This window comes from Pelodiscus sinensis, chromosome 33 (assembly GCF_049634645.1).
Source record: "Pelodiscus sinensis isolate JC-2024 chromosome 33, ASM4963464v1, whole genome shotgun sequence".
Taxonomy (NCBI): domain Eukaryota; kingdom Metazoa; phylum Chordata; order Testudines; family Trionychidae; genus Pelodiscus; species Pelodiscus sinensis.
This window is the reverse complement of record NC_134743.1, coordinates 4,797,689-4,820,210: the sequence shown is the minus strand read 5'-3', so window position 1 is coordinate 4,820,210 and position 22,522 is coordinate 4,797,689. Positions and strand designations below refer to the sequence as shown.

Below are 22,522 nucleotides of genomic sequence, written 5' to 3'. Positions count from 1 at the left end.
TACTCAAAGGGTAGGAAGTATCTGTAGTTATCTTCCGCATTGCTGCCTGCCTAGACTGACCTGACTGGAGAAGATATTGTGCAGGATTTCACCTCTCTGTGTGAGGTCTAGCATGACAATCACACCATCTTCAGAAATGGGTCATCGCCTTTGGCCTGTTCCCCTGTGGTAACACATGCTATGTCTTACCCACTGCCCCGGCTATAATCCTATCAAAGGTTTGCAGTGGCAGCATCAGTGATTTGCAGTCATAGGAGGAAATATTGTGCCCAGAAAAAGCCATGTCTGCAATTGCAGCAGTGTGTAGTATACGTGCACTACTCCCCCATCCATCAGCATGGGTATAAGGAGCAATGAAGACAGGCAGACACAGCTTAGGCAAGAAAAGCCATGCCAGAACCATGGGGTATATACCCTCCATGGCTTTGTGCATACCCATGCAATGCATTCACATCTGCATTGCTATGTTCAGAGTGTAGTGTTCTGCTGCTCCCCCCTTGTGTCCCCCACAGAGGGGGATGGGGCCAAAGAGACCTGGTTCCCAGCCCTCTCCCAACATAGCCCCCCTTCTCTGTCATAGGGAAAGGCTAAAACTGTGGGGAATGCTGTGGCAGGGAGAAGCAACAGCACATGTGCCAACTTCATATTACATTAAATTAGCAGATTCTTAGTATGCACCAGCAGCTAAGCTCTGCCCCTTCTCTCAGTGCCTATTGCTTGCCAACAGCCTCACTAATCAACTCCTTCCCCTCACGTCCAGCGTTTACTGCCATCAGCTGCTCCATGATGTGCAGGAGACTCTGAGAGGGAGACAGAGGGGAAGAAGCAGAAAGTGGCGGGGAAGAGGTGGGACAAAGCAGAGCAGGGGACAAGAAGAGGTGGAATGGGGGCAGAATGGGGGCAGTAAAAGTCACGGAAGGAGGGGGCTTTGGGGAAGGGTGCAATAGGGGCAGGTCCCATGGTGGAGGGGTAGTCGAGCACCCTGAGGTAAAGAGTAACTTGAGACTCCTGGCTCTTCATTCTGCCATCCGTCACCACTGAGAACAGCCTCCCATCCTTACCGATGCTGCTCTCCTGCTGGTGCTCAGAAAGAGAGAAGCACATGATTTGAGAGGAGTGGCTGAGAGGACTGGACTTCTTTAGTTTCCAGAAGAGGTAGGAGGGGTTTGATAGCAGCCTTCAACTAGCTCCTGAAGCGGGGTTCCAAAGAGGATGGGTTTTTTTCCAAAGAAAATGCTGAGATTTTTGAACCTAAGAATGGCCATACTGGGTCAGACCAAAGGTCCTTCTAGCCCAGTAGCCTGTCTGCCGACAGTGGCCAGCACCAGGTGACCCAGAGGAGATGGACCAAAGACAATGATCAAGCGATTTGTCTCTTGCCATCCATCTCCAGCCTCTGACAAACAGAGGCCAGGGACACCATTTCTATCCCCTGGCTAATAGCCTTTTATGGACCTAACCTCCATGAAATTATCTAGCTTCTCTTTAAACTCTGTTATAGTCCTAGCCTTCATAGCCTCCTCTGGCAAGGAGTTCCACAGGTTGATTACATGCTGTGTGAAGAAGATCTTTATTTTATTAGTTTTAAACCTGCTACCCATTAATTTCATTTAGTGTCCTCTAGTTCTTCTATTATGGGAACTAATAAATAACTTTTATTTATTCACCTTCTCCACGCCACTCATGATTTTTATATACCTCTGTCATATCTCGCCTCATTCTCCTCTTTTCTAAACTGAAAAGTCCCAGTTGCTTTAGCCTCTCTTCATATGGGACCCATTCCAAACCCCTAATCATTTTAGTTGCCCTTTTCTGAACCCTTTCCAAGGCCAAAATATATTTTTGATGTGAGGAGACCACATCTGTACACAGTATTCAAGATGTGGGCGTTCCATAGTTTTATACAGGGGCAGTAAGATATTCTGGGTCTTATTTTCTATCCCTTTCTTAATAATTCCTAGCATCCTATTTGCCTTTTTGACTGCCACTGCACACTGTGTGGAAGTTTTCAGAGAACTATCCACGATAACTCCAAGATCTCTTTCCTGATTTGTCGTAGCTTCCATTATACTGTACTTATAGTTGGGGTTATTTTTTCCAATGTGCATTACTTTACACTTATCCAGTGTCAAGTTTCTGGATTTAAGAACATGTGAATTAGTGATGACCATACTGCATGAAAACAATGGTTGATCTAGCCCAATATTCTGTCTTCCATCCATGGCCACTGCCAGATATTTCAGAGGAAATAGACAGAACACAACAAACATCCAGAGATCCATCCCTTGTCGTCCAGTCCCAGCATCAGACAGTCAGAGCCGTTTTGTGGTTTCAAAAAATTTCCTGGACGTTGGAAAATTCTTTCCCGCCCAGTATTAGCAATAACAATTCTAACTGAACCCTGAGACTTTTGTTATGGTGCCACCTCAGTTTATTCCATTAACAAAGCTATAATCAATGTGATGTTTGTTACACAGTGTAAACACCCTCTTTAGTGCCAATATCCCATAGACATTTCTGGTTGTTCTGCTCTTCTGTTATTCTGCCTTCTTCTTCACGTTATGCTTCTTAGTTCTCTTAGCTGGAGCTTTCCTGTGACCTTGGCCAGCTCTTCTGAATTCTCCTCCCCTCTGTCTGTTTCCTGTTGCTGAGAGGGAAGGAGCAATGACACAGATGAGACCCCCTCCACACATACCAAAACATAAAATCAATCACCGATCACACTTCACTGGGTCGCAATGAGGAAGGGAAGTCGACAGGAGGGTTTCTGCTGTCAACTCCCAGCAGTGGGAATGCTGAGGTAAGTCAAACTAAGGTTTGTTGACCCCAGCTATACTATTCATGCTGATGGAGTTGCATTCCTTAGTTCAAATTTGTCCCCACTGTAGGCCTGGCATAACAGTGAACCTTCTGACACAGACCTCAGCACCAGAACTAGGGGAATATAGGAAGCGGTTGGGGTGTTCTGGTCAACATATACATTTTTGAAGGAGTCAAATCTATTTTTGCATTAAATTCAATTAATTCTTTCCATTACAATAATTTTTTAAATGGGTAAAATATTTGGCTTCAACTTTTCAATTCAATATGACATATCCATCTTAAATTTGTTCATTTTAAAATAAACACAAAAATGGGTAAAAATCCCTCCATAAGGTCAAATTGGGAGAGGAGGAGATATGAAAAAAATCATATTGAGTGAACTGAAATAAAATGAGTTCTTTGATTTAATGCTCAATTTAGAAAAAAAAAGTTTCAATTCCAGATGAATCAGATTTATTGGGAAGTGGTGGATTTCTCTAATTAGTTTTTTTTCTTAATTGTGCACTGAATTAAAGAGTTTGAAAACATAATTTGAAATCAACTGAAATATTTGAAAGGACTTTTATTCTGAGTCTTTGACATCATTCAGTTGTTATATGTGTCTTTTGCCCTTTCTATGTTTGTGTGTGGGGAGGGAAGTGGCATTAAAATAGCCAACTTTAAAACCAAAACACTGTTTTCAGTTGAAAAGTAGAAAGAATACCGTCACTTTCAGTGATAATATTCCATTATTATCTCAGCTCTCCTAAGCACCAATTAAGCCCTGTTTTGAAGGTTAAGTGGAAGGGTGAGGGTGAGTAGGTCTTGTGTTGGTTCATTGCATTTAGGTGAATAAGGAAAAAAATTAAGATTCTTCCCCAAATTCTGCTGACCTGCAAGACAGACGTCATCTGCCCCTTGCTGATTCTAAAAGGTAATCTCCAATCCATGGGCTGTTATGAAGCTGAAAGAAAGGGAACCATGCTTGCTCTCCCCTTTGGGCTCTGCTGACAGCACAGATATGGAACAACCTTTGTGTGGATCATAGATTCCAAGGTCAGGAGGGATCATGCGATCATTTAGTCCAGTGACTCTCATGCAGGAGTACACATCCCAGAGGTCTGCCAGGAGGTACTCAACTAATTTAGATCAGTGATTCTCAACCTGAAGATTGCAGCCCTCAGGAGATGTCACAAGATGGTTTTAGGGGATCATAACTGTGAGGTTGGCAGTAGGGAAATGCCTATTGCTTCACAATGCTAAGTTACAGCCTTCATCCTCACCTTCCTGGGATCGCATATCAGTCAAGGCTCACAAGTGAATTACAGGCTCAAGTGTCACATTGAAAGGTAAGGACAATATTCATATTCCAAGCAATTTATTTTATAATTATGTGGAAAAAATGAGCAGATGAGTAATCATTGAATAAGTATGCAGCGACGCTTTTGTATTTTTTATCTGCAAATCGTCTTTAAGTGAGGTGCAACCTGAGGTTTGGCATGACTAGACTGTCACAATTAAAAATTGCACCCTCTTTCCAGTTGGCATTTGTCTAGTCACTGGTTCGTGTTAAACCTTTCTCTGATAGACTGAGGAGCAGACTGTTATGTATTTGTTGCCCTATAGGCACTTATGGCTTTTGATCAAGTCATTCTTTAATCGTCTCTTTGTTAATCTAAATATCTCAGTGAGAGAGATTTTCTAATCCCTTCCTCATTCTCATGGCTCTTCTTTGAACCCTCTCCACTTCATCTGTCTTCAGTTATGGGCAGTAGAACTGGACACAGGATTCCAATTCTGTCCACACCAGTGCCCAAGTCAGAGGTAAAATAACCTCTCTCTTAATACTCCAGATGCTCCCGCGTATGCTTCCCAGGATTGTGACCTTCTGATTATCCACCACAACCCAGAATTCTTTATCAGAATCCCTGTTTCCCAAGATAGAGTCACCCACCCTGTAATTTTGACTCGTGTTCTTTGTTCCTAGAGAGGCAGCAGCAGCAGATTTCCCTTCGACAGGCAGAAAGGCGGGAATGATGCTTACCAAACGTGCCAGGGCTAGATCCACAAAGGGATGTGAGGCTTACCTAGCACTTTAGGTGCCTGAGTCCAAAATCTAGATCTTCCAAATTTCCACTCAGTCACTGCCCACTCATGTAAATGCCTGAATTCCTCCAGATACCTACATTTCTGCTGGTGAAGTACACCAGGTTCCTACATTTCTAGTTATGAGCTCATGCACCCTCATCTCATCTCTAGTTTCCATCACCAACATAGTGGCCAGGTCTTTGCATGGGCCCCAAATTGGGTGTCCTCCCGATCTATCCCACCAGAACATACTTTCTAGATCAGACCCTAAACTAAAATCAGCCATAGGAAGAAGTTGCTGTGATTGGTTCATGTGTTCAGTCCCATCATGGGCCCCCTAGAATTCAAGCACAGAGACAGATGGCTATTTAGTTATTTATACACAATAGAACACCCTTGACAGGAGAGAGTGAGGGAGCCCTGGAGCAGGTTGTCCTGTAGCCTTGTGTTTAGAGCACTGGTGTTGTGATCTGCATTTAAGTCCTTGGCCTACATCATACAGGGCAGGGACTTAAACCCAAACCATTACCATCCCATACGAGTGCTCTACCTAATGTGAAAGGGAGGTACTAAGTCCTCTGCTGGCTTAACTAAGACACCCCACTCCTTTTGAGGGGTAGGACACTCCTTTCTCCTTGGTGTTGCCAAGTGAGTAGCTTAGGTAGTTCCCCACTCAACCTGCTGATTTCTGTAGATCTCATTCTGAAGGGTATGCATGTGTTCATTTTAAACAAAATGTGGTTTGGAAAGTAGAGATGCATAAAGAAGCATGCTGTGGCTCACCACCCTAGGAACAGTCTAGAAAAGGCCAAGGGGAGGGGGGTGAACTCAACATGTGGAGTGGAGAAGTACAAGCATGTGATAAACAAAGCCATAAATGGAAAGGTTGAATCTGATTGGTTTAGAAGTTTGTGTTATGTAACCTGTAACTGTCATGTGCTATAAAACAGCAAGGGGAGGGGCTCCTTGCTCGAGGGGCTCTGGCTGATTTTAGTACCAGGGGCTCTCCCTTTGTGCACATTGAATAAAGTCTTATTGAACTGAAGTATAGAAGACCCTTGATTCTGCCCAGCATCTGACTCTCTGGGAACTGCAAAATCCCAACAGTTTCTTGGCACAGCGAGCAGGGTGAGAAATATCCTTCAGGATCAAGACCTACAATCAAATTAGAGGGTGATTTTGTTCATTTTTCATTTGGTTGTGTGTCCCTGACCTGACTGGTGACTCTCATTCCTTTTGTAGTAAGTGAATCTGGGTGTTGGGGAATTTAAGGGGTTTGTTGCAGTTTTGAAACATTTTGGTTGCAGTCTTAAGACACTGTACTTAGTGTGGGGGCGGGTTAAGCTGTAAGTTCCTCTGACTAAGTGTTGTTGAAGTGGGAAATCAAAGAGGCCATAAGGACCAACAGTTAGTGTAGGGGCAGGTATAGCCATAAGTACCTCTAATTAATGTGTTGGCTGGCCCAGATCTCCTAATTGGAAATTGTTATTAGTTTATAAACAGAATTGTATTTAAAGATTTTGAGATTGGAGGATATTTAGGTTAAAAAAAAGGGAAAGATGAAGGGATATGGTGATCCACAATATGAAGAGTGTTTAATTAGTGCTTTTATAACTATTGTAGCAGTAAGTTTATTAGTTTTCTTGTTGAGATATTTTGGCTGTATGACTGAAAGAAAGAAGGATGACCAGCCCCCAATACAGGTGGGCAACACTGATTTTGTGCATAAACTACAATATTTATCAGAGGAAGATGATGTCCTCAGTGTAGATGTGAGGTTGCTGGGTATAAGATCTGCCCTGTCTCAGTATGACAAGGCATTGAAACAAGGATATCCAACACATGATGATTACCCAACTAAACATCCATATTATGTTGCCTGTTGGTGTATGGGGTTAAAAGACAGTAACGAGAAGGACAAAATGGCTGGTATGTGTTTAATTGGTGATTATGAACAGCTGGTTAGAAAGTGTGATACGCTAAAAGGAAGGGTAGGAGAGTTAGAAGCAGAGGTAGAAAAACTGCAAACAGAAGCAAAAAACTATAAAGAAACAGCCTTGCAGGAAAAGAGATCTTGTCCCTCAGCACCTTTGGACCCTACATGTGGAATGTGGGGATATCAGTCTGGTTTTATGGCTCCAGTGAGAGTGCACACTGTCCCTAATCCTAATCAAGGATTACTGTTAGTCACCTAGAGCACACTCCTATGAGTCCATCTGACCTGCGGAGCATGTTAAAAGAATTGCCATCTTTGCAGCTTAATAACCCAAACATACCCTTCTGGGAAAAGGTGCAGGAGTGGATAGTAGTGGGAGGCCTGCATGCTTTTGATGTTTTCACCATGATAAAGCAAAATGTCCTGTGCACCCTGACCGTCAGTTTTGGTTTGCATTTACTGTTAAAGGGAAGCAATATACTTTTACTTGCCTAAGCCAGGGTTTTCATAACTCACCTACTTTGTTTCATAGAGCAATAGCTGATGTGCTGGCAAAGCTGCCAGACATGGCTTCTTGTGTTGTACAGTATGTTGATGATCTTCTTATCTCCTCACCAGATCGCCAAATGCACATGAAAGACTTAGAAGTGATCCTGCAGCATTTGGCAGACAGTGGGGTAAAATGTAACGCTAGAAAGGCTCAGATTGCAAAGGAGGAAGTATCATATCTGGGGTACCTAATATCCAAAGGGTACAGGCGTTTAACTGTTGACCACACTGAGGCTATTAATGCATGCCCATGACCAACTACGGTCAGGGGAGTTAGGAAAGTGTTGGGGCTATTCAATTTCTGCCAAACTCAAATCCCCAATTATTCAAGGATTGTCCAGCCTCTTAATAGTCTCCTGAAGGGTGCTGGTGGACCCCATGAGGCAATTGAATGGACAATTGACTGTGAACAGGCATTTACCACATTGAAACAAAGGCTAAGTACTGCCCCAGGGTTGGGACTTCCTAATCCATTAATGCCATTTACATTGTACACGCATGTCAGTGAGGGACATATGGCAGCAGTGTTAATGCAAAAACATGGGGACAAACAGCGCCCAGTAGCATACTACTATTCTAAACTAGATGCTGTTGCTCAAGCAATGCCACCATGCCTTCAGGCAGTAGAAGGAGCTTCTATGGCTCTAAATCAGGCCACACCACTTATTGGTGCACAGAATGTAAATATTGTTGTACCTCACGCTGTCCTTGCTATTTTATCAGGGAAGAAATCTTCAGCAGTCCATGTAGCAAGATGGACTCGATGGGAAACGAGCTTGCTAATTCCTTCAGTACATCTGCAAAGAGCGTCATCGTTAAACCCTGCCACCCTCATGCCTACCCCAGATGAGGGACACCCACATCACTGTTGCCTTGAGGAAGAGCCCATGAACCTTCCATTTGTAAAAGAAACTGAAATACCTGGTGCCCCTTGCCTATACGTGGATGGTTCTTCCTTCTATGTGGATGGCAAGCGACACACAGGATGGGCCGTTTGTACTCAAGATGGACAGCTGGTCGCACATGGCAGTTTGCCTGGGACATCTGCACAAGTAGCAGAACTGCAGGCATTAGTTGCAGCATGTGAAGCTGTGAACATATTTACTGATTTTAGATATGCATTTGGGGTTGTACATGATTACATTAACTTGTGGGTAAATCGGGGATTCCTGACGAGTACAGGATCCCCAATACAAAATGGGGGAATAGTGGAGAAACTTCATGCAGCCATGCAGAAACCTACCGAATTAGCCGTGAAAAAAGGGGACAGACCCTCATAGTAAGGGGAACCGAAGGGCAGATGAACTAGCTAAACGAGCAGCAGTAGAAGGTAAAGAGATGCAACTGATTGCTGCAACAGAGCCTCTCATAAAACCCCCAAACTTTTTTGAATTACAGGACATCCAACATGCTGCACCAAGGAAAGAGAAGTGGTTATGGATGGATAATGGGGGCAAACTGTGTGATGATAACACTTGGAGAGGCCCAGAAAACACATTAGTGTTACCAAATGTGCTGATGGGAACTATGATACAAATATCACATGTTGGGACATGATGGAGCACGGAGGGTGATCCACCGGATGTCGGACACCTGGTGGCATCCTAAGCTTAAAGAAAATGTGCATGATTATGTGAGGAGGTGTGTAACATGTGCTCAATGTAATTCTGCTCCCACAGTAAAAGTGAGAATGCGACATCAGCCAAGACCAACACAGCCCTTCACACAGTTACAAATAGATTTCATTGGACCCATGCCAAGGTGCAGAGGGAAAGAATATGTTCTAGTGATTGTGGATCACTTTACTAAGTGGATAGAAGCTTTCCCAGTGGCCAAGGCCACTGCGTCTGATGTAGCTAAAATATTGATGACCGAAATAATTCCCCAATGGGGATTTCCATGCTTCATTGATAGTGACTAAGGTACCCACTTTACAGGGAAGGTGATGAAACGGTATGCATGGCACTGGGGATCAAACAGAAATTCCACTGTCCCTACCATCCCCAGAGTTCGGGATTAGTAGAAAGAGCTAACCGAACCATTAAAAACAAATTAACCAAACAGATGTTTTCTGCTACAAGGAAAGACTGGGTCACCAATTTACCAGTGGTTCTCATGTCTATGAGATCCAGTCCTACTAATCCACATTCCTTATCTCCTTTTGAAATGCTGACAGGGTGGGCGATTAGGACGCCAGGAAATCTGTGCATTGGAGCGGGGGAGTTGTATGTCATGGGTGACCAGCTTGCTGAATATTGCAAATTGTTATCTCAATGTGTCTCACAGGATCCCCGAACTGAACCAGACTCAAAGGCCAGCGAAGAGGACACATGTGAGGTGCAGCCCGGTGATCAGGTACTGGTGAAAGCCTATAGAAAACGAACCTTTGAACCAGCCTGGACTGGACCTCACATGGTTCTCTTGGTAACTCCTTCAGCGGCCCAGGTCACTGGAATTCCAGTTTGGGTGCACCTGTCATGAGTAAGTATACAAGGATGACACTCAACATAGGGCACACTAATCTCTGTTTACCCTATGGACTCTTTGAGGGCCATTCTCAGTATTGTTAAGTGTTTAAATTTGATATTCCCAGTTTAAAATTGATGTAGGAATTTTTTTGTGATCTACTAATTGTTTTGAGTGGTTTCTGAGACTTGAAAGTTCTTTTAGAGTCTCATCTTAATAATGCTGCCATGGCTTTCAGTGTTTTATTGATGTAGTCACCTGGGGAGGAGCCACTGGATCAGTTGTAAATGCCATTACTCAAGCTATCAAATCTCATAATAGGAACTGGGTTGAAAATGTGTTAGTAGCAGGGATGACAGTTTATTGTGGTGAAAGTAGGGCTCATGTCTAATTAATTAGATATTACCTTAACTCAGCAACATAGTTGGTTAAGTCCTCACTGTTGTACTCAGCCATCTATTAAAAACTACTAAAACGTATGAGCAAGCATTGGTCTGGAATGGTGTTATCATACTGGCATGGTGTTCAACATGAAAGTTGCAGCCCTGATAGGAGACTTGCTCGTGTCACAGGTGCCCTGTTGGGTGAGAGCCGCAGTTCTCAAAGACTGAATGTCTTCACCTTGGATGATGGCAGGGGAGTGGTCTTTATTGATAACGGGCATTTTGGAATGATCATTCCATCTTTGGAGAGGTGTTAAATCCTGTGGGTTGGTCTCCTGGATTTGAGGCTCAGCCCTTCCACCCACTCCCATTCTCATGTCATAGACACCTGTGTAGCTGAGTATGTAATAATGGCTGGAGATAACTATATAGCTTTCCCATGGGACCAATGTTCCATCCTGGGAGGATGGGTTTTGCATATAAGAAACATGGAGTCAGGACAAGCCCTATCTCAAATGTTGGGACCTGACTTAATGGTGCATGTAATGTTTAATTTAATGGATGATATTACAGTGAAGAAAGACTCCACTACCTGGTGTGGATTTGGGTATTTAGCTTTGGAAGGTAAGCCTGGCTTGAACATCTCGTTCTTCCTATTGTGGACGATATTATGAAAGAAGTGGTAAGGCAATTACAGTGATTCGGTGGATAGAAGAGTTTGCTATTGTGGGAACAGAGATTCCCTGGGGATGGATTTCAGTTGTGTTTTCGCAATGGATATGGGGACTTATTATTACTTTTAGAGTAGATATCATTATGTATTAAAGGTTGAATGTATTGTTTAATTCTGTTACCAAAACTGCAGTTAATTAAGTGTTGATAAGGTCAATTATAGCTCCTAATAAATACAAGGAAGTGGTGTTAGTGGGGTCTAAGAATTGTTCTTAGCCCCAAAACCAAATGGGGGAGCTGAAGGGTATGCATGTGTTCATTTGAAACAAAATGTGGTTTGGAAAGTAGAGATGCATAAAGAAGCATGCTGTGGCTCACCACCCTAGGAACAGTCTAGAAAAGGCCAAGGGGAGGGGGGTGAACTCAACATGTGGAGTGGAGAAGTACAAGCATGTGACAAACAAAGCCATATATGGAAAGGTTGAATCTGATTGGTTTAGAAGTTTGTGTTATGTGACCTGTTATGTAACTGCCATGTGCTATAAAACAGCAAGGGGAGGGGCTCCTTGCTCGTGGGGCTCTGACTGATTTTAGTACCCGGGGCTCTCCCTTTGTGCACATTGAATAAAGTCTTGTTGAATTGAATTATCGAAGACCCTTGATTCTGCCTAGCACCCGACTCTCAGGGAACTGCAAAATCCCAACAATTCTTAGGAGCCAAACATTCCCCATACCTGCTTGGAAGCCTGGGTACCCAATTTGATGTTATGGATCCCACTAGATAGTAAGACACCCAAGCAATAGGTTCTGCAATGTTGAATCCAAGTCCCCTTTGTGGATCTAGCCTTTGACGGCCAGCACAAGAAAATGCTGTTCCCTCCCTGTTCTCCATATAGCTTCTGCAGGACCAGGCCTTCCTTCTTTTGCAGAGCCAGTAGGTGTGGAGGGGAGGGAGATACTAAAAATCCACACACCAAACCCTTTGCTAAGGTGAAGAAAAGGTTGCAGGTGTGTCTCAATTCTGTAAATGTGTATCAGTGCTCCAGGACAGCAGAGTTAATAATTAACAGAAACTCAGGACATTCTAACTTAACAATAGCACATAAAACAATATGGCCTTGACCCTGTTGAAACCTCTGGGTGCTATTTTAGTGTATTTATAATAAACCATCATAGAAAGTCTTAAATAAGGCATTGTCTCAGTACCCAGACAGCAGTGTCTTAACACCACCCCATGCAATTATATAATGTCAGCTGTATTTCATTTCCCAGAACTCTACTTAGGTGAGTCTATTTGTTCATCTGGCACAAAACAAGGTGTTTTGTTGACTTGCCACCTTCAGTTCAAAGTCCAGCTCCTCATACCAGTCCTAAGCTCCTCATACCAGTCCTAAGCTCCTCATACCAGTCCTAAGCAGACATGCAACTGAAACATACCCGTGTCAGAGACCTGGGTTTCTTTTAGCCTCAAGACATACCCCCCTTGCTCAGTTCAAGGCTGAAGAGTTCTGCTGATCCCCGTATCTTTCATCCTGTCTCTCTGCTTGGGCACCTCCATTATAAGGGCTCAAATGAATCAATTCTGAGGCTCTACAGAGAAGCCACTTGACTGAGATGTTTGAGGGGGCCCTGACCACTGGCAGTGTGAAACCCAAGATAACGTCTCCTCCAACAGCTCCAGTAACGCAATAAAGAGAGGGAATGGTTGATACCTGAGCAGTATAAAAACACAACTGTGCTCACCTAGCTCCATAAGCAATATCCATGTACCTCAGAGTGCTCTTCTTCCCCTGAAGCAGGGCCTGTCTTTAATTTGGACTTGTCAGTTACTGTGTGCATCTATATTATATTAATGGAGATTGCCTATCTCCTAGAACTGGAAGGGACCTTGAAAGGTCATCAAGTCCAGTTCCCTGCCTTCACAGCAGGACCAAGTATCCTCCCTGACAAATTTTTGCCCTAAATCAGCCTCCAAAAGGATTGAACTCACAACACTGGGTTTAGTATGCTAATGCTCAAAGCACTGAGCTATCCCGCCTATGCCTAGCGATAATGCAGAACAAACTGGGAAGCAAGACCCCATTCTAAGAAAGAACCCTTAGGTTAGGGAGCTGTGAGTCAAGTCACCATGAGTTCTGGGTCTAACTTTTACTCAGCTTTCAAACAAGTTGGCTGCGTCTAGACTGGCAAGTTTTTGCGCAAAAGCAAATGCTTTTGCGTAAAAAGTGCTAGCTGTCTACACTGGCCACTTGAATTTGTGCAAGAACACTGACGATCTAATGTAAGATTGTCAGTGTTCTTGCACAAATACTATGATGCTCCCGCTCAGGGATAAGCCCTCTTGCACAAATGTATTTGCGCAAGAGGGCCAGTGCAGACAGGTAAAAACTGTTTTGCGCAAAAAAGCCCCAGTGGCGAAAATGGCGATTGGGGCTTTCTTGCGCAAAACCACATCTAGATTGGCACGGATACTTTTCTGCAAAAAGTGCTTTTGCGGAAAAGCGTCCATGCCAATCTAGACGCTCTTTTCCTCAAATGCTTTTAACGGAAAAACTTTTCCGTTAAAAGCATTTGTGGAAAATCATGCCAGTCTAGACGCAGCCGTCAAGTTTGAGCTGGACAGTAGGAGGTTCTAGGTTCAAATATTACATGCAGCAGATGGAGGGGAGAAATAGTGTATGGTCAAGCAATGAAAACTGTACCTGCTGCTGTGTGAGTGTGAAAATTCTAGGGGAAGATGCCGTTCTTCCAGGGCCATCAGCTGGTGGGAACTCTGAACATGGGTGTGCTGTAGGAATGGTTCACTGCTCCTCTGATGTGTGTTTCTCTTGGGCTATGTCTACACTGGCATCTACATCTTGTGCTAGTGTTCTTGTGCAAGAAGTCTTGTGCAAGAAAATGTCCACACTGCCATGTGCGAGCTGTGCTTTTGTGCAAGAGCACCCAGGGCAGTGTGGACGCTCTCTTGCACAAGAAAGCTCTGATGGCCATTTTAGCCATAGGGCTTTCTTGCACAAGAAATCCCTGCCAAGCGTCCACACTGCCCTCTTGCGCAAGAGCTCCTGCGCAAGAGGGCTTACATCTGTTAAAAAAGAGCATAGCTCTTGCGCAAGGAGCCCTCTTACCACACCGTACTCTAAATTTACTTGCACAAGGGCGGGTGGGCAGTGTGGATGCCCTCAGATTCTTGCGCAAGAACAGTCGTACTTGCGCAAGAAGCCGCGAGTGTAGACATAGCCTTGCAGTGTAAGAAAAATTTGAGCATGTACTTCTCTACATGGGGCATGGGGCTACAGCTGTTTGCATTTGAATGAGCTTTCCCATACCACTTTGCTTGCTGTGCATGCTGTCAGTCCAGAGGCTTCCCTGTGAAGCTGCTCCTTCAAAGTGTGCATCAGTCCAAGAGTATGGGACTGATTTCCTAGCTGTCTCACACACACGCATCCAGCCAGAGCTCCAGTTGACATAAGCTGTTGATTGCTGTCCCCTGTCACTTTGCTTTGTTACTTTGTGATGGCCAGATGAGGAGCCATGTTAAGAGATTGTTTGACAAAAAATTTTTTTTTAACCAGAAAATGCTAGTTCATTAAAATTGATTTTTTTTGCATGGAAGGGTCAGTCTCAAAAAATTATGTTTTATTTTTTTCTGAGTGGGAACTTTTTTTTTGAAATGGTGAACCATTTTCATGTTTTCAAATAAAAAAAAAATCTAGTTCTGCTTTACAAAACTGCTTTTGATTCTGAGACAGGAGCTAATTGGATAGACCCAGAGAGATTAAAATTAAAACTGAAACAACACATTTTGAAATTAGCAAAATCTAAAAGCTTTGCTTGATCTGCACATAATTGTGGGTAGAATTTTTGGTTCGTCACCTTTTTCAAGGCTTTGCCTTTTTTCTGGATTTGTGACAGCAAAAATTTTGGTATCTTGAAAATGTTTAGGGCATGTGGAAAACTGGTTTTTGGTGCCATGTCCACAGCTAGGTACCACAGACAGAAAGGGTGCCTCCAAAATCTCAAAGATGAATCCCGGAGGCATGAGGTTAAGGCATGAGGCTAGAAGGCAGGTGGCAGTTTACACTGGACACACTAGAGTTGCACAACTGTTGAATCACTTTAGTATAGATATGATCAATGCCAATGGAACACAGCTCCCTGAAAGGCAATTTCTAGGACAATTGAAGAACTGAGTTCTTTAACACCCCAGCTGGGAAGATGCACAATTTTTTCTCTGCTCCCTTAGGGTATGTCTACACTTGTTCCCTATCTCGAGATAGGGATGCAAATGTAGTTTACCAAAATTGCTAATGAAGCAAGGGATTTAAATATCCCACACTTAATTAGCATAACCGCGTCCTGCCGCCATTTTGAAATCGCATTATTATGAAATAAAATGCCCAATGTAGCAGCATTATTTCAAGAGAAAACCCTTCTCTCGAAATAACTGTTATTCCTCACACAGTGAGGTTTAACAGTTATTTTGAGAGAAGGGTTTTTGCTCTAAATAACGCTGCTACACAGGGTGTTTTATTTCACAATAATGCGATTTCAAAATGGCAGCCAGATGCGATTATGCTAATTAAGCACGGGATATTTGAACCCCGTGCTTCATTAGCAATTTCAGTACACTACATTTGCATCCCTATGTCGAGATAGGGAGCAAGTGTAGACATACCCTCAGTTAAGTAGGGTGCATTGCACATGGTGGCTACAAGGAGGAGGGAGAAAAATTGTTCTTCCTGGCCTCTGAGGACAGGACAAGAAGCAATGGGCTTAAACTGCAGCAAGGGAGATTTAGGCTGGACATTAGGAAAAACTTCCTAACTGTCAGGGTGGTAATCTCCATCTCTGGAGCTATTTAAGAGCAGATTAGATAAATGTCTATCAGGGATGGTCTAGACAGTACTGGGTCCTGCCATGAGAACAGGGGACTGGATTTGATGACCTCTCGAGGTCCCTTCCTGTCCTAATATTCTATGATTCTATGACTGTCAAGACACTTGCATGACTTAGACCCCTGTTCGTTCTTGTTATAATTCCATCAGATTCAATGGCCTATGCCAGGGGCAGGTCTGGCACCTTCCTCTCTCTTCTCAAGCCTCACATTGCAGAGCAGTAACAGGGAACAAAACAAGTATTTACCTTTCAACTCCAGCTCGATGGCCACCTTGTCATTCCAGTCCCCAGCTGCCACACTGCAGAGATATTTCCCTCTGTCCGGGAGCTGGATGTTGTTCAGCTTTAGAGACATGTTGCCCTTAGTCCACTCAGTGCTGAAGACCTCCATCGCACCCCAGGATCTTTCATTCTGCTGGTCCTCACTGAACCTCCCATTGTAGAGGATTTTGACTGGTTTCTTAGAGGGCTGGATAAGGGTCCATTGGACAATGATGTTTGTAGGAATAATGGTGTCTGAGAGCCGGCAGGGCAGGATCACATCCTTTCCAATAACCCCAATAACAGGGTGACTTGGGGGGAGGATTCTGAATTTGCCTGTGTGGATTTTAGAAATGAACAAATAAAGGATTTTTCATTTGAAACTCATTTTTCTCCTTTTTTGGCAGCTACAAAAACTAATGAAATAAAATAAAATTAAAAAGTAGTTTTGAATCTACCAACATTTTGTGAGCCACCTCAAAATATTTTTGTGGTTTTACAATTGATTTTTATATTGGGCATTTTGGATTTTTTTCACCACTCCCTCCTCCCCCTTTTATAAACACCATCAAGAGGTAAAATCCAGGTTTAAAGTCAAAATATAGAAAAGAAAAGCTTAAAAACACAGTGACCAAAATGAAATCTTTCAACTCTTTGCAAAAGACAACTTCTCAACCAAAGCTATTTGCTGAAGATGGGTGAGTAAATAGTTTTTGGAAAAGACATCTTTTGGCAAAAAAAACCACCAAAACATTTCTGCTCAGTTCTAATGGGAATATTGACACTCAGAGTTTCTGTTATGAATAGCCCTCTGTTTAGATGTTGAGACATCACATATAGCACCAAACTTGCAATTTTTCCATACTTGTCTCCACCCTTCAGACCTTCACCTATAAAGCAAATGTTAAAGATTTAGCACGTATTTATCATAAACAAAGAGGCTGATTCACCAACCCGTCACATCCAGTTCCACCACCATCTCATCATACCAGCTGTCAGAATCCAGGCTGCAGATGTATTCTGCTTTGTCAGAGGCCTGGACGTGCTTGAGCTTCAATGAGAGGTTCCCCTGAGTCATTTCAGTGAAGAACAGCTCCGTTCGATCCTGGTATTTCTCCCCTTCTGATTCTGCCTGGATTCCTCCATTGTAGGAGACTTCATGGACTAGTGCTGATGATCTTAACAGCTTCCACTGCACTTTGAAGCTTCCAGATAACGTAGTGACTGAGAGCTGGCATGGGAGGATGATGTCTGCTCCAATGACTCCAATAACAGGGTTGTTGGGAGGAAGGATTCTGTAGGGAGCTGTCAGGAGAGAGCAATACACGTGTTTCACGAGGCATACCTGCGCCGGTCGACAAAGGCTTCCTTGTCGATCGCAGCGCGTCTAGACTGCCCCGACCTGGCCGACAAACAGCTGAACATCAGCTGGTCGTCAGAGCATGGCAGCCATTTTAATTTAAATGAAGCCGCGATTATTTAAATTGCGACTTCATTTCCCTATGCCGGGTAGCCTAATCTATATGCCTCTGTTGTCAGAGGCATATAGCTTAGACATACCCTGAGAGGAGGACCCAGTGTGGGAGGGGTTTGGAGAATGAACCCACCCCAGGTTATTGATGGTTCTTGTCCATCAAGCTGGGCCGGAATCCTGACCCAGACTTTGTGACAGGATCAAAGGGTTCGCCGTGACAGTGAGGCTTGGCCTAGTCAACCCGCATGACAGGGGCAGCTAGGCCAAGCCTGAGTGAGCACTGCAGCAACCCCACAAGCCAGGCCACAAAGCCACTCACCTAGTTGCCTGCCCTCTCGTGAGGAAGGGGAGGCTGGGCCAGAGGAGAGCTGCGTTGTGATCCTTTGAACCAGGTCTCAGTGCCTCTTGTTTGGAGGCCCATCTTCACAATGGGCGGGACAAAACTCCCCTCCTATCCCGCCACTGCAGGCAGCTCTGGGAGGCAATTCTTCCAGTGACAGAGTCTTTTAAAAAGGAGGTGGAATCACCTACCAGATTTACAACCGGCCCTCAGAAGAAAGTGACACATTTACTTTTGTTTTGTGGCCTTGACCTGTCAGTTCCATTCACATGGAGATTTGGCTCATTAAATGATTCCACTGCTTCAGTCCCTGGGATTCCCAACTCCCAAATAATTGGAGCTGGGTCTGGGATGGATTTGGCCCCTCGTCTCCCATTGCCAGACTCTAGAAGATTTACGATTATCTTGCTGTAAAACCAGAAACTGTTTCACTGACCCGTCACCTCCAGTTCAATGTAGGCTTCTCCATGCCAGTCTGAGATATCAACCCGGCAAGTGTATTTCCCTTTGTCAGTTACCCGGATGTTCTTCAGCATCAGGGAGAGATTTCCTTTGCTCAGCTGAGAGGTGAAGAACTCTGTGCGGCCCTGGTACCCCTCGCCCTGCCTTTCTGTTTGGCTTCCTCCATTATAGGAGCTCACTTCTATGCTCTTGAAAGGTCTCACAAGTGTCCACTGGACAACAGGGCTGAGAGGGACTCTCGGAGATGACAGGGAGCAGGGTAGGATAGTGTCTTCTCCAGCGACTCCAATGACAGTGTTGTCAGGCGAATGGATTCTGAACTGGCCTGTATGGAGACACAAATACATATTTCATGTGTTTTGCGTAGTTCCCAATGGAATGCAGATGTGGATTCTTATGGGGACCCTGTCCAAACCCAAATGGAGGCAGCTAGACATGTCAATTCACTCCTAAAGACAGTTCCAATCCATGACTTACAATCTTGGGATGTGCTGGATCTCTCTTCAAAGCACACTAAATATTATAAAATGTATTCACCAGTGTCGGAGCCAGCAATGTGTCCCTTGTTTAATGGACTAAACAGATTATCTCTCTGCTCTGATTTATTTTAGCAATTTATGATTACTTAAAATAAAACATTTGAATGAGCCACATATTTAAAGACAGAAATTATTTTTTAATCTTCCATTATGTTTTTCCCATCAAAATCTAAAGAGACAAATATCTATCTATCTATCTTCGTATTACATGCCCTTCTATCAATCTGTCTACCTCTGAACTTTTCTCTATGCATCCCCCATTTACTTACACCTGCAAGTATATTGATGCATTTTGAAGGATAATAAATATTTGTGCTGAGAAGGTACAGAGTCACAGGGATTTGGATGCTATATCAAACAATGTGTCTTTTCTCTCTACTCTGTTGCACTTCCCTCCTTGCCTTAATCTTCTATTTCCTCAATCAGTCTATATAAATGCATATTGCATTTTCCCATCCACAGGTCTGGAATTGCTTTACAAAGGAGTTCAGTATCATTGTACCCATTTTGTAGATACGCAAACTGAAGGCCCGTGAAGAAACAAATTCACCAATGGACGGGTGTCCATTGTAAAGCATATAGTCATAGGGTTTGAAGAGACCTCAGGAGATCATTGAGTCCAGCCCCCTGCCCAAAGCAGGATTAAATCCCTAGAGGTTTTTAAGCCCCGGCTTGACAAAGCCCTGGCTGGGATGATTTAGTTGGCATTGCTCCTGCTTTGGGTAGGGTGCTGGACTCAATGACCTCTGGAGGTCTCTTCCAGCCCTAGGATTCTATGATCCCAGTCAGGACTTTGTCAAGCCGGGACTTGGATGCAGATTCTACCACCTCCCTCGGGAACCCATTCCAGTGCTTCACCACCATCCTAGGGAAATAGTTTTTCCTAATATCCAACCTACATCTCCCCCAGTGTAACTTGAGACCATTGCTCCTTGTTCTGCCATCCATCACCACTGATAACAGCCTCTCTCCATCCTTTCTGGCTAATATCAAATCCCTCCTCACTCTCTTCTTCTGCAGACTAAATAAGCCCCAAATCCCTCAGCCTCTGCTCACAGGTCATGTATTCCAGACCCCTCGTCCTTTTAAAGCACACAGAAGTAGAACTTCATTCTCTGGGACACTTTCCAGAACCCAGTCTGTTGACTCCACTCTGCTAATTGCTAGATAAGCAGATTCTTGGGAAAGTTTCAGCCTGTGTCGTACTTAGGGTCAGTGCATGTGACCACACTGGTCCCTTCTGATCTTGGAAGCTGAATAATATCTGTTTCACTATTTTGTGTTTGACTAGCTGCCACACCTTGGGATGGACAGGACAAAATGACACTCGTGGTAAATTCTCTGACCATAGGATTAGACTCTCATTTTTTGAAATGAAAACTCTCGCTCTTAACAATCAAACAAAAACATAGGCCTATAGGATCTAAGGCCAGGCCACTTAGTCCTTCTTTGTAACCCAGACCTAAATCAAGCCCAATACTATGTGCATTTTTTTTTATAAAAACACTCAATCATGACATAAAAATCCACCACATCCTTTAGTTCCAGTGATTTGTCTCCCTCACAGACAGAGATTTGTGTCTTATTTCTAGTTTGAATAATCTACATTCAGCTTCCAGCCAATGGATAATAATCTGCCTCTGAATACTAAAAAGCCTTTTCTTACCACAAATTTCCCTAGGTTACTCCTGGATAATGGCAAAATATCACCTTAACCTTATTTTGGTAAAATGAAATAGAGTGAGCTCCTGAAATCACTTATTTCATGATGTGTGTTCCAGATCTCAAATCCATCACTCTTGGTGCTAGTGATTTTCTGTGCTCCTAAGCAACGATTAGATGAATTGCGTTTTACAATCCGTGTGGCATAGAATTCTCATTACCTGTTGCCAGATGGGCTATTTGTAGAAAGGTCAGAATCTGAATCGTTGTCCCCGATGGAAATAAAGAACCCATCACTGAGCAGGAGCTGGAGACATTTGGCTTTCAAATTACCAGCAGGACATCAAGGGTGCAACTTCCAGCGTCTGATGTTGTCCGCCTCCTCTGGTGAGCAAATGCAAACCATAAAGTGACAGCAGTGAGGGTAGGCAATAGGCCCACACTATAGCAAGGACACGAAGAGCAGGTTATAGAAAGAACCCAGTGAGTCTAAAGGCAGTTTTACCCTCCACTTCCACAGGAACAGGCCCATTCTCTTACTACACACATGGAGCAAACATATTCTTTACATGCCCTGTCAAATGTTCATTGATTTCTGTGGGAATTGCAGCAGGAACTTCAGTGTCTCCCAGAGGGGTGAGATAACCACAAGGCTATAGGGACAGTCTCTCTGTCTCAGTGAATATTTAACTGTTTCAACAAGAGAACCCAGCTCTAAAATGTGCAGTTGCCCACTGATGATGTATAGATACTCTGCACTGTCCCTGCAAATTCTTATGTAAGAATTTGAACTAACTTTGTGTGTGGATGACCTATTCGCCTATAACCTACTAGCTGGACTTACCTGGCATTGCTTGGGAAAACGAAGGAACAAAATTTAGAAAATGTAGGAAAGGAGGGGACCCTGAGCCAGGGACCCCCCAGATCCACGGACCATGGCCCACACCTGACCCTCTGAGAGCAGCAGGACCCTCCTCCCCCAGGACCGAGCAGCCAGCCTCCAGGAGAACAGTACACAGCCATGCGGCTAGTAGCAAGGGGACTTCTTTGCCAGGTTGGCTCAGGGATCCACCTGCCCTGCCTTGGCAAGCAAAAGCTCAGAGTTCACATCTAACCCCGAAGGCTGGAACGAGACACAGAAGAGCCCCACTCACAGTACGAACAGCAGCCGGCTGGCTTCACAGCAGTGTAACGCATCGAGGGTTTAACCCGGCCCCTCTGCCCTGTGCTGCAGCAGGCACATGGATTCCTTCTGCTCAGATAAGCCCAGCGAGCTGAGCAGAAAGGCTGGCTGGCTTTGGTTTTGGTTTCTGGAGTGGGGAGTGGCAGGTAGGGAGTGACCCCAGGTAGGAGGGGAGGTTAACGCAGGAGGGGCATCCCAGCTCGTGCCGGAGGCTGCAGGTGCCGTGGGAGGCAGAGCAGGTGCCCAGGCCATTGTGCGCACTGTGTGGGGCGGGGAGGGGGGGGGCAGGAAGAGGGTCGGTTATGTAACCTCACGGGTGGGAGGGGACGAGATCTGGAGAAGCTAAATGAGGGAGGGGCACCCCAGCTCACGCCCAGGGCTGCAGGTGCCATAGGGGGCAGGACAGGACCCCGATTGGGTCCAAAAGTACCTTAAAACCTTCTCCTGGAGGAAAGGTTATCCCATGCAAAGTTTGGTTGCGGTAGCTCATATAGTGTCCAAGTTATTAGCACACAAACATTCTCCTTTATATATTAGATAGGGTGGTACTTGGACAGATGTGGTGGAAGAAAATCAGATTCTCTGTCTATGTGGGGCACAGGCTGGCAGTTAGGGAGGTGGCGGGGGAGGTGTGGGGAGGAGCGGGGCACCGTCTGTGAGGGGCACAGGGTGACTTTTAAGGAGGTGGTGGGGAAGGGCGGGGAGGAACAGGAAGCTGTCTGTATGTGGCGCAGGCTGGTAGTTAGGGAGGTGGTGGGGAAGGGGGGTGGCAGCGTGCAAAAGAGCCAAACTTGCTCTCCCTTCCTCCT

General features: G+C 44.5%; 1 protein-coding gene across 2 annotated transcripts in view; it reads right to left on the bottom strand.

Annotated features, from left to right (window-relative positions):
* Positions 1-2,408: 2,408 nt before the first annotated feature.
* LOC102462613 (butyrophilin-like protein 2) overlaps positions 2,409-22,522 on the bottom strand; it is a 29,930-nt gene continuing 9,816 nt past the window's right edge. Inside the window, exons 1-6 of one of the 2 annotated variants that reach the window (XM_075914245.1) lie at positions 21,685-21,800; positions 20,752-20,914; positions 18,304-18,654; positions 17,008-17,358; positions 16,039-16,389; positions 2,409-2,647 (exon numbers count right to left, since the gene is read on the bottom strand). In XM_075914245.1, coding sequence (XP_075770360.1) covers positions 2,538-2,647; positions 16,039-16,389; positions 17,008-17,358; positions 18,304-18,654; positions 20,752-20,824 — 1,236 coding nt within the window. In that variant the 5' untranslated portion in view covers positions 20,825-20,914; positions 21,685-21,800 and the 3' untranslated portion in view covers positions 2,409-2,537. Of the gene's footprint in view, positions 2,648-16,038; positions 16,390-17,007; positions 17,359-18,303; positions 18,655-20,751; positions 20,915-21,684; positions 21,801-22,522 lie in introns of those variants that run through there. The other variant, XM_075914244.1, reaches the window with a different exon arrangement.